The sequence below is a fragment of the Hemicordylus capensis genome, chromosome 3 (genome assembly GCF_027244095.1).
Source record: "Hemicordylus capensis ecotype Gifberg chromosome 3, rHemCap1.1.pri, whole genome shotgun sequence".
Taxonomy (NCBI): Eukaryota; Metazoa; Chordata; class Lepidosauria; order Squamata; family Cordylidae; genus Hemicordylus; species Hemicordylus capensis.
In genome coordinates, this window is record NC_069659.1 from 58,560,716 (window position 1) to 58,577,887 (window position 17,172).

General features: G+C 43.5%; 1 protein-coding gene across 2 annotated transcripts in view; it reads right to left on the reverse strand.

Moving 5' to 3' along the window:
- Nucleotides 1-4,735: 4,735 nt before the first annotated feature.
- MYH15 (myosin heavy chain 15) overlaps nucleotides 4,736-17,172 on the reverse strand; it is a 142,002-nt gene continuing 129,565 nt past the window's right edge. For both annotated transcript variants that reach the window (XM_053304969.1, XM_053304970.1), the window contains 3 exons: nucleotides 15,770-15,865; nucleotides 8,555-8,692; nucleotides 4,736-4,881 (listed from right to left, as the gene is read on the reverse strand). In XM_053304969.1, coding sequence (XP_053160944.1) covers nucleotides 4,864-4,881; nucleotides 8,555-8,692; nucleotides 15,770-15,865 — 252 coding nt within the window. In that variant the 3' untranslated portion in view covers nucleotides 4,736-4,863. The remainder of the gene's footprint in view (nucleotides 4,882-8,554; nucleotides 8,693-15,769; nucleotides 15,866-17,172) is intronic.

A 17,172-nucleotide genomic window follows, 5' to 3' on the forward strand; every position in this document is an offset into this window, starting at 1 on the left:
TTACAGGGGACTAGCAAAGGTTTGAATAATTTAGCTTTGCAAGGAGAATAACTGGTGTAAGTTCAAACAAGAGTTGGAAAAGAGAGACTCTGCTTGCCCTCGTCTTTCTGGAAATATTAAGGACATTTTCAGATTTTTCAGTCTTTAATTGCTCTGTCAGTTATTAAGAGTAATGCATTTAAGTCTTTGCCATAATGTGGATGGGCTGCTGCTCATTATGTTGTTCGTGTGAGGTGTGTAACACAGAAGTGACAAAGTGCTAGCTGAGTGCTGGTGCTAAAATCTCAGCTCATGTTTTAATATAAACCCTGGGTAATGAAAAAGACAATCCTCTGTGGAGAATACATTATGCATTCATGCCACTTTGTCGAGTGACAAGGAAGAATGGAACTCGGTGACAGAAGTACATTTTCCAAAATTAAAGACTAAGCTATCTGTTTTGTCATTTACTATCTTAAGAATCCACTAATAGTTTGGCATCATTAGTACAAACTTAGTTCCTCATGTCTTGTCAGAAAGAGGCCTGATTTATGTTTGACAGATACATGGAAGAGCATTTAATGCTGTCAAGGAACAGGTTCTTGCCACACTGAAGATGCTTCCATACAGAGGCTATCTAGGGAAAAAAGTGCCTAGGGCAAGCACTGAAATTGCGCCCCCTGTACAAACATCTGACACCCATCTTTCAGATAACTTTACCATAATATCAGCTCAGAAATACAAGTCAAACTGGTTAATCTTTTAATATTTCAAGAACTATTTAGCAGTGGACGTAGCCAGACCAAAACGTGCTGGAAAACTACAAATTTCAGTATGCTGGGGCTCATGAAATACCCAAATGCTATGTGGAGGTGTACTTGGGAAACTAAACAGAAGTCCCTGTCTAATTCTCTACTATGCATTGTAGCATCACTATTACATAAGTTTTAAAAATAAATGGAGAATTTGACTTTTCCCAGATACTGTGAAAATAATTAAAGGATATGCAGAGTAAACTGTATCACTGCTTGGAATATATTCTAGTATTTCAGAAAGACAGTTAAAATGAGAAAAAGAGAGCAAGAAACTCCCAATGGGCCTTAATACTAAGGATTTCACACTGATTCAGAGACAAACTCACCATTAATAGCCATATTATTAAGATATCACATTTAACTCACTTATCACAAGAAGCAAATTAAGAGCAAATGAATGCAATCCTAGCTCATAAGCTTCAGCTCATTATTCACAAGCCCTGATTCTCTGTACATAGTGCCAAACTGAATATGTGTACAGTGACTTATATTATAGTAATTTTTTTTTAAAAAAATGCCTGTAGCCCCTTCAGGGGGCTTCCTAAAGGCCATGGGAGGCAGGGTCTGCAAAGCTTCCCCCTCCCCCCACTGGCCTCTTAATTCACTGCTGCAGCCCATCCCAGGCTGAGGGCCTCACAGGGACCATTTGAGCATGTGCGGTGGCCATTTTTTATTTTAAAAAAAGGTTGCAGAAAACAAAATGGCCACCACTCATGCTCAATTGGCCTCTGCGAGGCCTGGCATGGCCTAGGGCCTCACAGAGGCCATTTGAGCATGCACGGTGGCCATTTTTTTAAGGTGGCCATTTTCATTTTTTTCTCATTTTTATAAATGGCGCCCCCCTTCAAGTGGTGTCCGGGGCACGTGCCCTGCCTGCCGCACCCTAGATACGTCCCTGCTTCCATACATTAGCCTTGGACTGAATAGAAGGCATTTGCCCTTATTGTCCACCCTCTCTTGGCAGAGACCCGCAATAGGGAAGTCTGCTTGTAGGATTCCAGAGGGACTGTAAGGAAGGTCAATAATTATGTCTGCAGTCCCAGGGCATGTCCCTAACTCCCAGTGGAAAGAATCATGAAATTTGGAAATAACTTGTATTTCCCCCCTCCCGCTAGAATTATTTTTATGCTATGATAAAATTGGTAATGTAGATGGTGATTAAGATTCACAGTTTTCATGCCATTTCTCATGCAGTTGCTGGCCTATTTCTTGCTAAACTGGGTAACTGCTAAGTTATTTCCCTTCTCTAGCATATTGTTTTCCAATACACCTGCTTCAGTGTCCCTCTTTGTTCCTCCTCTGCGCGTTGCATAGAGAAGATCTGAAGCTCACATTTTCCAAGAAAACATAAAGAAAGAGACACTAGATGTCTCCCAGCAAGGTTTAGCTTGGGAACACTAGATGTCTAGTGTCTCCCAAGCTAAGGTTTAGCTTGGGAGGTGTAGCCTTGGAGAAACTAGATGTCTCCCAGCAAGGTTTAGCTTGCTAGTAGAACACATCAGTAGAAGCTTTTAATAGTTACGGCCATGTGTGGGATGGGCCATTCTTATTTAAGGTTACTCTTTAACAATTCTTCATGAAGAATATGTGCTAATGGGCAAATAGATATCACTGTGTTTCAGTTCTGTGCATTACCTTACTGTTTTACCAAAAATGTAGAAGCTTGATGTGAGAGCAGTTAGTGTGCCTTACAACATTCTGAGACATTTATGGTTCTTATCACCTTGCCCTTAATGCTGGATGGCCACCTCCAGACCATCTTTGACTCGTTAGTTTAGGAATAGTGGTTGGAACTTGTCCAGTACAAACTCTATTCATGAGAAACACAGCTCTTGAATAACTTTCATTCATTACAGTGGGGGATTGCACAAAAGATGTTGTCCAGTGGAGTGTGTCTCTTATCTCCAATGTACTAAATTAACATGAGAATCAATGTAAGCACATGAGAGGAGTAGCAGCTTTTCTGCATATTCTCTGAGCAGCCTCTGCTGAAGACACTGGAGATCTCTGTGAGCTCACCACAGCACGGTCCTTCCTCCCGCCGAGACTTAGAAGGAGGAAGATGAGGTCTGCAAGGAGGGGAAATGCATGGGAGAAAGTGGCTGAGAATCAGGAGAATCAGAAGGCAATCTGAATCACTGGATACGTTTTAGGGATGTGCAAATTGATTTGGGTACAAATCGATATGTCCTGCCCTCTGGAGACAAAACAAATCACCCCTGTGGTCCATTGGCTAGATCTGGGTACAAATCGATTCGCTCCTGATTCAGTTCGAGATTCAGATCCTCCTATTAATTCCCCCAGGTTCCCAGCTTTTATTAAAAAAAAAAAGGGGGGGGGAGTGCTAAACTCTAGCCCTTGTAGAAGTGGAGTTTTGGAGCAAAATGTGTGGTCAATATTTTTCAAGTGTTTGAATTCTTTGGTGTATAATAACTTTCCCTCAGTGAATCCCTATGAGGATTCAATACACACCTTCATTTCTTCTATTCATTTTGACTGTCTTTTCAACAGTGCCATGTGCGAACTACACCCCACTCCCACCCACAAGGCAGTGGGGTGCTGCTCAGTTTATGCTCTAAGATTTTTTACAAGTCTTTAGGCTCTTTGGTGTCTAATAACCTTTCCTCATAATGAATCCCTATGAGTATTCATTACACAGCAAAGAGTCTAAACAGCTCAAAAATTCCTAAAATATAAACTGAGTACCCAGTGGCTTGTGGGGTAGTGGCTTGTGGGGTAGTTGGAACATGGGATGCCACTAATTCCCCACCCCCACCTGCAAAGCAGTGGGTTCAAAATGAACAGATATAAATGGTGTGTAATGAAGACACCAAAGAATCTAAACACTTCAAAAATACTTAAAAAATAAACTGATCACCTCACTGCCTTGCAGGTGTCTGTATGTGTGTGTGTGTGTGGGGGTGTAGTTGGCACATGGCAGTTGACAGTTGGCACTGTCCAGTGACAGTCAAAATGAACAGAAGAAATGAAGGTATGCAATGAATCCTCATAAGGATTCATTATGAGGAAAAGTTATTATACACCAAAGAATCCAAACACTTGAAAAATGATGACTATACATGTTGCTCCATAACTCCACTTCTACAAGGGCTACAGCTTAGCTCCCCCCCCCCTTTTTTTTTTAAAGAAAGCTGGGGATCTGTGTTATGGTTAGGATATGACAACTTCGAATCCTCATTGTTTCCTATGGTGGAAATGTTCAAAATCAGTAAAAACTAAATTAATTCTTAAAAAATAAATCAAGTGTCCCACTGCCTTGAAATTTGGGTGGTAGGTGATACCCATGGGGACCTACCCACCAACAAAATTTGGTGCCTCTAGGACCTTGTTAAGTGGTCTGAATTGGTCTGAATCTGAATTGAATCAAAGCAAATACAAATCAAATCTGGGGTGATTTGGAGGGAGTAGATTTGGATACAAAACAAATCAGGGGTGATTTGTTTTGGGTATAAATTGAATAAAAAAATCAATTTGTACACATCCCTAGTAAGTTTAGCCTAGAGCAAAGAAGACTGAGGGGGGAAATGATAGCATGCTTCAAATACCTAGATTACAGTCATGTAGCAGAGGGTAAAGATTTGTTTTCTATTGCTGTAATGGACTTCAGTTACAGGAGGATAGATTTTGGTTGAACATTAGGAAAATTTCTTATTGATAAGAGTGATTTGACAGTGGAAGCAATTACCTGGGGTTGGTGGGCTCTCATTCACTGAAAGCCTTCAAGCAGAGGCTGGACAGCCATCTGTTAGGGATCCTGTAGCTCTTCATTCCCTGCATCAAGCAGGGGATTGGACTAGATTATCTACAATACCCTTCCAGCTGTATACGTGTATAATAAAATAGTGCAGAAATATTTTTCTCCATTTCACTTTCATGCCTTGAAAAAATGCAACAGAAAAACCATAGAGCAAAGAGAGCAGTGGATTTTAATTTGATCTTTATTTGTCATGATGCCCATTTTCTTCCGCTTTAGCGTTGGCCCGATGCCCCTTGAAGATAAATTATGCAAGCACCGTTCTGGCCATCAGCTATTCCAAGCATAATACATTTACTCCTCATCGTGAACCTGAAATACATTATAAAAATATATTATAAAAATGCCAACACAGTTTAGGCTCAGTAGAAATCACTATGTGGTTTCTTAATGTAGCAATCATATACATGTTTGCTAGAAAGTGATCCCCACTGAACTCCTGTTTCTGCTCTTACACCATGCATCCTTGTCTCAGTGTAGCAGTATATTTGCTCACAACAGAGCTTATTTCCATATACCACTGCACATGTAGTGATGGCCACAGGTTTAGATGGCTTTAGAAGGGGATTAGACAAATGTATGGGGCATAGGTCTACGAATGGCTGCTAGCCATGATGGCTATATAGAACTCTGGATTTAGAGGCAGTCAGTGTCAGACTATGAAGCTGCAGAGGAATAAAAGCAGAGAAAGATTATGCTCAACATGCCTTGATTGTGGACTCACCAGAAGTATCTGGCTTGCCACTGTGGGAAGCAGGATGCTGGACCAGGTGGGTCTTTAGCCTGACACAGCAGGGCCCTTGTTATGCTCTTAAACAAAGGTCAAACTATATGAGGTGCTCAATACATCATTTGTGCTTCCAAGATTGCTTTTACAAATCAAAATAGCAGTTGTGAGAGGCCTAATCTGGATTGGGACTGTGATGCATGGGGAAGGAGGGAGAGAGGAGTTAACCCATTCCTCTTGCACTGTGGTCCCAATGAAAATGGAGTCTTCCCCAGAAATTGCTAATAGTCCCTGGAGGGAAGTTCACATTGGTGCCAACATGTGGTTTGACCTTAAGTGAAACATTCTTAATTTCCTATATGGAAAGCTCTGTGTGTTTATATTGATAGAGGTACAATGCAGAATCTTGTGAAATGATTGGAAAAAAATTGCTCGGGCATAATACTCTGATTACAAACACTTGAATAGGACATCTGGAATGTTTGTATCATCCCTGAGAGAGAGTTACTATAGGCACATTTATCATTTGATTACTCTATACGTAGGGATATTTCAGACCTTACAATGAACGTGTACAGGTCAAGAATACAATGAATGTGTGTAGATCAAGACTAGAGCCCAAACATGTTCATTGTATTTGTGACAAACATCTAATGTCTGAAAAAGGTTGCTGCAGGGACTTTTCTGCTATTGTTTCTCCTTCAGCACCTGTCGTTTGCATATCTATTCCTCCTTGAACCAAGGGCAGAAATGGCTTCTACTTGTAAGTAGCATTCTCTGGATTGGACAATACTTGGAAAAATAGGCATCCGAGTTCATGGCTTCTTTATATTTTGATCTGGAAAAGGTCTGGCCATTTCCAAAAATTGCTAGTATTTGCCTGTGCCATTTCTATTTTGCATTACAAAGTCAATCTGTGGTTTTATTAGTGTGAAACTGCAGTTAACAGGAAACAACAGGAGATGTGGGCACTCTCCTCACCTCTGGAGGAAGTGGGTGTGGTCTGTGTCTATTAAAGATATCATGTGAAGGCTGCAGCTTAGCTGTTTGACTCAGGCTGCAAGCATTCATGCTTTCTACTCTGGTGTTCCCCTGTTGAGCCTCTTGGAATGGTGACCATGACAACAGCATCATATAATTATGCAATGTACCAGCACAGGCCTCCTCCTCAGCCTCTGCTGTGCTGTGGGAGCATTCATTGGGTATATTAGTGAATAAAATGTCCCTCAATTTTACCCATTATTAGAGAAAATTATGCTGATAAAACAAGAAAATATGAGTTACAGCTGCCAAAATAACTCAAATGAATCAATATCAAGATTGTAACTGCCATTTCTAGCTGTTGTCTATTGTCAGCTCCCCACATTGATCATAATAGTCTTGGATTGTGCCCTCAGGGATTAATTTTTATATTAATTACAGGAGCTCCAAAGGCATCATTACATGGATAAAATATATAACTTGGATGATTAATCAGTGGTGAGCACTCATTAATAAATTTAACCTAGACTAAAATAATACTTTGATTCCATGCATTTGGCTTGGAATAATTTAAAAAATCCACTGCAGAACATGCCTATGGCTTATAGTGTTTTATTTACAACTATGCAATGTTGTGCACTCGAGGCACAAATGGCCAGGCTCAAACAATCAACTCTGGACACATTATGCGAAGACCCAGCAACCTTGAGAAGTCCATAATGCTGGGGAAAGATGAAGAAAAGAGAAGAAGAGGATGACCAGCAGCAAGGTGGATGGACTCGATTACATCAGCAATGAATGCACCACTGAAAGACCTTAAAGACCAATCTGAAGACAGATCATCCTGGAGAGAATCTATCTATGTGGTTGCTAAGAATTGACACCAACTTGATGGCACTTAATCAATGAATGTTGTTTAATTGCAAGCAAGTTCCAGATGCCTTAACAGAAATTTTTGATTCTGTGAAGGACTGTTATCACTCGACTCTTCTTCCACACCCAGTAACTATGCATCCCTACCCCTAATCTTAGCTAGATAGTAAGGCTACCAGGAATGCCACCTAAAATGACATCCCCATGACAAGTACTGCCTATCCCTGTTGTAATACCTAGCAGTTCTCACCATGTGATGGAGCATAACCAGATTACGAATTTTTCCATGCCAGGTAGCTGCAGTCAATAATGTGTGGGTAGGGGTGAGAAAAATCAAATTGTGATGACATTTAATATCCTGGAATCTTGATATTAGGATAGGGACAGGGAAATCTACCATGGGGATATACAAGCACTCCCCGACATACGAACACACATACTTACAAACAAAGCTCCATAACATATTGCATTAATGAAGTCCCCAACCTGCAAACGCAAACTCGCACATACAAACAAATTGTCTCTCTTGGGAGTTATTCACATATGACTGCATGCTGCAGGTTAAATGTTGAGTGAAGCCACTTCGAAGTACCCTCACGGCATTGAGGGAAGCAGCCCCTCCCCTATGCTCTCGGGTTTGCTTTTGATGCAAGCACACATGTTTTCCTTCGTATTTTCCTTCTAGCCAATGGTGTTGGGGTGGGGGAGAGGGAGAGAGTACTGAAGAGCTACATCTGCATTTGTAAAGAGAGTATCCTTCTTATCATGCTAATGATTCTGCTCAGTGCCTCTCCCTATTTACTCTGTCATTTTCAGAAAAAGTAGCTTAAAATCAGCATTTAAAAAACCCAGAAATACCTCGAGATAAGCTAGAATTTGCAAGACAAAGCCTGACTTTTGTGTGGAGTGGGTCCAAGGATCTCAAAGGGACTTCGGGGTAAGTTTGGCTGGTGTGTGAACGCACATACTCTCTCCTGAAGGAGATTTGGGATAGTGTGTAAAGCTTCTTGGGAACTATACGCACCCTGAATTATGAACACCAGACTTGCAGCTTTTGGATCACAATTTGTAAGTTGGGGAGTTCCTGTCCTGGTTTTGGTGGCATCCTTGTGGTGGATGGAATGCCTAGCTTTGCTTTCAGCATCTTCCTTACAGCATGGTTGGAAGCTGTGTAAGAGAGGAACTGCTGGCTTCCTATAATATTTTGGTACTTCAGGATTCATCCAGTTAGGCAGGAAATATTGTCTTTTGCTCCCAAAAGGGGCTGGGCAGAGAAGAATCAGGGAAGGCTATTCTAGGTATATCTGCATGTAAGTGAGAATCAGGCCCTTGAAGCCTTGCTCCCCTTCTGCCCTTCCACAGGTTCTAGCAGAAACTCCCTGCACTGTGATTCATCTGACATACCTTTTTGATGCCAATATCTCTTGACTTGGTCCGGAGCTTATTGACCTGGGATTCAGCTATTTCAGCTCTCTCTTCAGCATCATCCAACTCATGCTGCTGCTTCCTGTACTTTGCAAGGTATTGGTTAGCTTGCGCTTCCTATTAGGGAGAAAAAAGACATCATTACTCTGGTACTTACTCTGGTAATCCAGTAAGCAGTGGTATTCTACAACATGCGAACAGGGCAGGGTCATCTCAAGTGTGTGAAAGTAAACACTAAATATTTCATGGGACCTCCTGGGGTTTACTTGCTTCCTATGCTGGAAAGCAGTTTCATTTAAAACATTTATTCCATCTGGAAGGTCACTGATGTCCAATACCTGAATGATGTATTTGTAGCTAGTGATTTGAAGACTTTAATTGGTAAACAAATGGCCTGGAAAAATTCTATCCTGTGCTGAAGAAATAGCAAATGTTCTAAACTGGGGATTCTGAACCTTTGCTATAGCCAAATTATCTGAGTAACTATGGAAAAACAAGCAAGCCAAGCAACATAAATCACTCCTGTTCAAAGCATGGAATTATTAAACACATCAGCACATAAGAAGGGTTTGAAACCCACATGGAACTATTGCAAAAGGACTTTGAGAAAGGAAACTCAGGGAAGCAAAGACAATCTTATGCCTCCCTCCATCAGTAACTGCCCCATTGGTTTCCAAAAACACCAGTTACACAGATGGGGAGGCACTGATTGGAACAGGGAGCAAGAGGAAGAGGCAGGACTGTAATCAAGAAATACCAAAATCTGGGTTTAAAAAAGTAAATGCAAGAACGCTCCTAGTGACCCTAGCAACAGATTATATTGGTATCAAAAGGCCTGTCTTATCCTTTGAGAACTCTGGTTCTAGGCAAAAAACAAAAACCCAGGTGCAAGTTGTCTTGGACTGTCTATGCAAGTATTATAGATCTCCAGGTCCACTTGACACTTTCAATAAATACATATTATTTCATTTCTAATCTTTAGTGTACTAAATCAGAGGATCTATCTATTATATCCACTGAAGAGAGGACAGTATGCAAAGTGAATTGTTTATGGTGGAGCAGCCTCATTTCTCATGCAGTGGATTGCTAAGACAAATGAGTCTGCTCCAACATATCATTCATTTTCCTTTCTCAGAAATGAAATTGTATTTAGATTTGTATTAAGATTGCATCCTATAAGAAACATTTTCAGAATATTTTATTCCTTGGGGGTGGGAATGAAAAAGCCACATTGCTATGTTAGAGAACTCCGAATATTCCCAAACTCAGAAAGTTCCCATAGCACAGAAAGCCTCCATTCTGTGCTATGTAGAATTTAAGAAAATTAAAGGAATTAAATATTACTTTCTGAATTATTCGATTTTGAAACGTATTTGTTCTTCAGACAGTCTGCAGTGGTTGAGAAAAGGAAAATTATTTTTGTAGAGTGATGGCAGTACAGCATTGGGTTGGGCCCAAGGGGAAATATGGCATCCTAACTACAGGAAAATTCTGAGTTTCAGAACCTTTAGTAGTGGCTTTCCATTAATGTTAATGTTTTCCTTCATAGTCTTGAAGGCTAGAAGTGTGCTTTGCATGCACGCACACACACACACGCAGACTGCTGAAATGATCAGGATTCTGAGGTTAATTAGGCAGTAAGTAACTAGTCTGTATGGTATTGTCAGCCAGATAGGAGCATTGGTCACTCACCGTGAAGGATTCTTCTTGCTGCTGGTGTTGAGGACATATTACATGGGTTATCCTCCCCAGCATGCTCCAGAGGGCAGGACATATTCAAATTAGTCAGAGCCTTTAAGAGGCCTGGGAGAATAGCCCCTCCAAGTTTAGTTAGGTAAGCCAAGCTTCTAGGAAGGAAAGGACTCTCTGTAGGAGACAAGAGCAAGTAAAGATAGAAAACAAGTTAAATGGGTACAGACCAGTAGCTGCGGACGCCCCAGGTGGGTCGAGATGTCCTCAACACCAGCAGCAAGAAGAAGCCTTCATGGTGAGTGACCAACGCTCCTTTCTCAGCTGCTGGGTGAGGACATCTCACGTGGGGTATGACACAGCTAACGAGACCCTGGGAGGGAGCGTGAGCACGGCTACTGAGGAGGGAGGACGTGCTGAAGGACACACCTGCCAAAGGCAGCCTCAGAAGATTGCATTAGGTCTAGCTTGTAATGTCTTGTAAAGGTGGACGGAGAGGACCACGTTGCTGCTCTGCAGGTCCTCGAGTGGAGCATTCGTGGAGAAAACCGCTGAGGTGGCCGCTGAGTCAGGGGCATAACTATAATAGGGCAAGGGGAGACAGTTGTCTGGGGGCCCACTGCCTTGGGAAGCCCCTCAGAGGCAAGTCACATGAGTTACTTCCCCTGCTGCACATCTGCCCAGGCTTCCTTCAGTTGTACTCATCCTCCAAAACTGATGTGGGTGTTAAGTCCTAGAGCTACCATAACAGTATGTCTTTCTCTAGTACCATTAAATGACTCGCATCATCCACAATTTACAAAACCTTTAAAAAAATAATTTAGGATGATGTTCTATTGTGGCACATAGGGGTGTGTGTGTGTTTGTGTGTGTGTGTGTGTGTGTGTATATAACTATGCTTTTTGTTGCCACTATTCAGCCTCATTTAAGATTTCTTTACTTCATGAGCTGAGCTTCAGTGAGAGGGGGCCATTTTAAAATCTTGTCTCTGGGCCCACTCCAACCTTGCTATGCCCCTGCACCAAGTAGGTCGTAAGTTTCAATGGAGTAGGAAGGTTTTGTATTTCACATGTCAAGGAAATACAGGCTTTGATCCACCTGGACAAGGTAGACACTGAAACTTGTTGTCCCATAGTGGAAGGTAGGAAAGATATGAACAGTGCTTCTGTGGAATGGAATGAAGCAGTCCAGGATAGGTAAAGCTTCAGGCAATGACATACATTGAGCTTGTGCCAGTCTCTTCTCTCAGATGAAAGGGTTTAGGGCAAAATGATGGCAAAACCAGGTTTTGAGATCTGTGGAATACCGAAGCCACTTTTGGTAGTACCGCGGGGTCTGGGATCAGGGTCACCGAGTCCGAGGAAAATATACATAACTTATAAGTTGGCAGATAGGGACCTGAGTTCAGAAACCCATCTAGCAGAAGAAATAGCTATTAGGAAGGCTAACTTTATTGATAGGATGTGAAGAGGAATTGAACATAGAGGTTCATATGGAGGAGCATGTAGGACCCTGAAAAACTTGTGGAGATCCCAAGAAGGGAACTTGTGAACTACTGGTGGTGACGATGAGGTGGCCCCTCTCAGGATGTGTTTCAGGTGTGGGTGTGAGGTCAGGCCTTTCCCCTTGAAAGGCAAAAGAAGTGATCCCAGAGATCCTACATGCCGTTTAATTGTGTTGGCATGCAGTCCTTTGTCTAGACTCTCTTGGAGAAATAGCAAAAGCTCGGGTAGTCTGGATGTCACAGGTGAGAGACTGCATTGTCTACACCATCTAAGAAAAACACGCCAGGTAGATTGATCAATCTGGATATCAATATCGTATCTAGAATATGCCCGTCATATCCAAGGCGGTCGAGTATGTTGCGTTCAGTCGCCAGGCGGCAAGCTTGAACTAAGCTGGGTCATGGTGAAGGACTGGGCCCTGGCTGAGGAGGTCTTCCCTCTGTGGAAGAAACAACGGGCGGTCTATAGCCATTGAAGAATTTCGGTAAACCATGGGTGGCAAGGCCAGTAGGGAACCACGAGGATGACCTGTGCTTTCATCAGGCAAACACAGCGAAGTAGCCTGTCAAGAAGGGGAACCGATGGGAATGCATATAGTCATTCCTGGGGTCATGGAGTTGACATGGCATCCACTGCTTCTGACTGGTGACATGGGAATCTGGAGAAGAAGCGAGGTAGCTGAGGTGAGACGCGAAGAGGTCTACCAACGGCTGACCCAGAGTCTTTGTGAGGAGATGGAAGACCTGCGGGTGGAGTTTCCATTCTGCTGGATGTAATTCCTGTTGGCTCAGCCAGTCCACTTGGGTGTTGAGGGAACCACTGACATGGTGTGCTATGATAGAAGACAGGTACGTCTCTGCCCATTGCATTAGGAGAGCTGATTCCTGGTAAAGGGATGGGAACGGTTACATGAGCCTTTGCTGTTATGTTGTCCGTGCATATCAAGACGTCCTTGAAGTGAATTTGGTCCTTAAAAGCTGTGCTAAGCAAACTGCTCTCAGCTCCAGCCAGTTCATGCTGTGACTCCTTTGTTGTGGAGTCCAGGAGCCCTGGGCTGAAAGTGACAGGCAATGTGCTCCCCAGCCGTGAAGGCTGGTGTATGTCATGACAAGTATCCTGGGTAGATCTAGAAAGGGTCTGCCCTGGCCCAAGAGAGATGGATTCATCCACCAGTGTAAAGATTCCTTGATCAACTGAGGTAGTGCAAGTCTTATATGGCGTTTCCATGCAATCACTGCCTAATGGTGATGAGGCTTACCAGGCTGGAAGGATTTTGCAGACTTCTTCCCCTTTGACATCAGCACATTGAGAATGCCGGATCTCTGAGGCTCCATCGGCAGGAGGAGAGAGGAGAAAGGGGAATAATATGGAAAAGGTAGAGGAGGGGTTTGTTATTTGTTGTTTAGATATACAGAGAGAACTAACAAGAGGGCAAAGGAGAAAAGGGAAGGATAAGAGAGAGTAAGGACAAAATGGTAGTGGAGGCAAGGCAGTGTCGTCTGCTCTGGAGCTCCGCAGGACAAACTAAACTGGGAGGGGCTATCCTCCCGGGCCTCTTAAAGGCTCTGACTAATTTGAATATATCCTGCCCCCTGGAGCATGCTGAGGAGGATAACCCACATGAGATGTCCTCACCCAGCAGCTGAGAATGGATAATATCTCTCCCTGAATTCTGGCCCACTGCATGGAGGAGTGGATTCATACCTGTTCACTTGGCAAGTCAACTCGGCTTTCATGGATAGAAGGGAGAGAGTTTGCACCTGCTGCCCAGCTTCCATGCATGCCCATAAAGGGATTGTCTGAATTCAGCCTCAGTCCAACATGCCTAGATCAAAAATCACATGGCTGATCTCCTAAAAAATGAAAAGATAACCAACCTACTGGACAATTTTGGCTTATATGCACTTGGTTGTGTATTGAGTAAGTCATATTTGGAGATTCTGTCCTTGCATGGCTGAGTGGATGATGGCAAAAACAGGGCTATACTGAGTGCGCAGAGAGGGCAGATACGCACTCACTTTCCTGCATGTGATTTATTTATTTATTTATTTATTTATTTTTATTTTTGCATTTTTATACCGCCTTTCGTTAAAAGACAACCCCAAGGCGGTTTACAAAAGTTAAAACATACAATAAAAAAGCAATAAAAACATCAAGCTAAAAAAAATAAAAACATATAAAAACAGGCATAAAAACAATACAACAGGTAAAAACACACAGAAGCAGCAGTAAAAACGATTATGTAAAAGCCTGGGTAAAAAGCCAAGTCTTTACAAGCTTTCTAAAAGCCGTGATGGAGTCCGAGGAACGAATGGCCACTGGGAGAGCATTCCAGAGTCTAGGAGCAGCAACAGAGAAGGCCCTGTCCCGAGTGCACGACAGCCGGGCCTCTCTCATTGTCGGCACCCAGAGCAGGGCCCCCTCAGATGTCCTCGTCAAGCAGGCAGCAACCCTTGGGAGCAGGCGGTCCCTCAAATACCCCGGGCCCAAACCGTTAAGGGCTTTAAAGGTCAAAACCAGCACCTTGAATTGGACCCGGAAATGAACCGGCAGCCAGTGCAACTCTTTCAAAATGGGGGTGATGTGTTCCCAACGGGCAGCTCCGGATAAAACCCTCGCTGCCGCATTTTGCACTAGCTGCAGTTTCTGGATATTCTTCAAGGGCAGCCCCACATAGAGCGCGTTACAGTAATCCAGCCGCGACATGACTAAGGCATGGGTAACCGTGGCCAGATCTGCCTTCTCGAGAAAGGGACGCAGCTGGTACACTAGCCAAAGCCGTGCAAAGGCACCCCTGGCCACCGCCTCCACCTGAGCTTCCAAAAGCAGAGCCGGGTCCAGTAGTACCCCCAAGCTGTGTACTTGCTCCTTCAAGGGGAGTGCAACCCCATCCAGAACCAGTAAAATCTCCTCTTCCCGATTGGCTCTCCTACTGACCAACAGTACCTCCGTCTTATCCGGATTCAATTTCAGTTTGTTAGCCCACATCCAACCCATCACAGCCTCCAGCCCCCGATTCAGGACATCCACCGCCTCCCTAGGATCAGATGACAAGGAGAGATAGAGCTGGGTGTCATCCGCATATTGCTGACAACTCAGTCCAAGTCTCCGGATGACCTCTCCCAGCGGCTTCATGTAGATGTTAAACAGCATGGGGGACAAGACCGATCCCTGCGGGACCCCACAGGCCAACGGCCATGGGGCCGAGCAGTAGTCCCCCAGCACCACCTTCTGGACCCTCCCCCCAAGAAAGGACCAGAACCACTGCAACGCAGTGCCTCCGATTCCTATACTCGAGAGGCGGCCCAGAAGGATACCATGGTCAATGGTATCGAACACCGCCAAGAGGTCCAGCAGAACCAACAGGGATGCACTCCCCCTGTCTAGTTCCCGGCGTAGGTCATCCACTAGAACGACCAAGGCAGTCTCAGTCCCATACCCAGGGCGGAAGCCAGATTGAAAAGGGTCCAGATAATCCGTATCATCCAAGACCCTCTGCAGCTGGGACGCCACCACACGCTACATCACCTTGCCCAAAAAGGGAAGGTTAGACACAGGTCTATAGTTATACAGGTTGGAGGGATCAAGGGAGGGCTTGTTTAATAGTGGTCTTACCACCACCTCCTTGAGGCACGATGGCATCTTGCCCTCCCTTAATGAAGCATTAACGATCACTTCCAGCCATCTGCCTGTCCCCTCCCTGGCAGTTTTTATTAGCCATGAAGGGCAAAATGTGATAGGTCGGATCAGTGGAGAGGTGTCATCCAATCCAGGCAATGGCAAGAGAAGTTTCTGGATTTTCCACTTTACTCCAGTGCCGTAAGATTCAGCTGCCATTAAATTTTACTTATTCAGTCTGCAGATGTAAACACACCTACTAGGGAGTAATTCCATTGAAGGCAGTGGGATTTACTTCCAATTAAACATGCACAGAAATACACAGAAAGCTTATGACAGAATAATGGCTATGCATTACACTGCACCAGCTTATGGCACTTACAGATTCTTCTGCTTGGTGCTTGTAGCTTTTCACTTTCAGCTGTAGTTTATCGATCAGCTCCTGCATCCTTGTCAAGTTTTTCTTGTCTTCCTCTGCCTTTGTAGAACAAATAGATCAACAAGTTAAGCATTGGCAGACATCCACTAAAGGCTGGTATATAGGGGAAATGGTTTCTTCCACTGGAAATCTAGGATTTTAAAATGAAGGAACATTATCTATCTAACTATCTGATCCATATCCTGCCCATCCTCCAAGGAGCTCAGATGGCCTACATGGAATTACTACTAGGATTGCCGGTTTGCATTAGGTAGGCATGTGCATGAAACAGATTTTAGCGTTCTGTTCTGAGCTCAGAATGGCACACTAAATCTGTGGAATGTTCCATCGGAACAAATGGTCAAGCCCTTTGGCAGTGGCCATTTATGTGCTTAGCACTACCACCATGCAAATGGCTGCCATGCATGCAAAGAGGCCAGAAGAGCACCATTTTGGATTCCAAAATGACGCTTGGAACGTTCCAACTCAAAAAGGGCCATTCTGTTCCAAGCTCAGAACAGGCCCTTCATTTGAAGGGCATTCTGTTCCAAACTTGGAACACTTGAAAAGACTCGTTTCAAGCAGGGAACGTTCCGACCATGGAACATTTTTGCATACTGCTAATCTTAGTGTCATTGCTGGGCTCTGTCCTGGTACCAGATTTCCCCATTTGGATTGGCAGCCTTGTGACATCACCAGACCCCACCTTGGAAATCTCAAGTTTTTTAATTCATCTCTAACACCTCAAGAGTACCAAGTATTATGAAAGAGATTTCAAGTTTAACCTCCAAAGAAATATGACACCATCCATCCTGGCAGATTTGGTCTAATTCTGTTTGCTCTGACTTTTCATCTTGTTGGTTTATGATGCTCCAAAATTCAGCTAGTAGCCATAAGCTGTTTTTCATGCAACCACAAAAAGGCTAACAAAAACTAATCAAATAAATGGCTGAGAACTGCATAAATTCTGCCTGTTCTACTTGGCTCAAGTAGATGACAGGTCAGCAGCTAGTAGGCTATGGGTCAAATCTGCCCCCAGGGCTGAATCCTCCCCCCAACCCCAGTTGCCAACCATCATTGTCATTTCCTTCTTTCCTTGCTTCCTAGAATGTTTCATTTTAGAAAACAATCTTAGTGTATAAGACTGGAGATTCCTTTATTCTTGTCTCACTAATCTCTATCTCTGTTCCCCCATTTCCCTAAACTATTTCAGGCAGCGTGGAGGGCAACAAAGGTTGTGGAACACACTCCCCATGGATATTAGAGGATTATCTTCCTTGGAGACCTTCAGGAGAGCCTTAAAGATCCACCTTTTTCGCTTGACTTTTAATGTCATCTAGTTTACATTGTTGTTTTAATCTGCTATT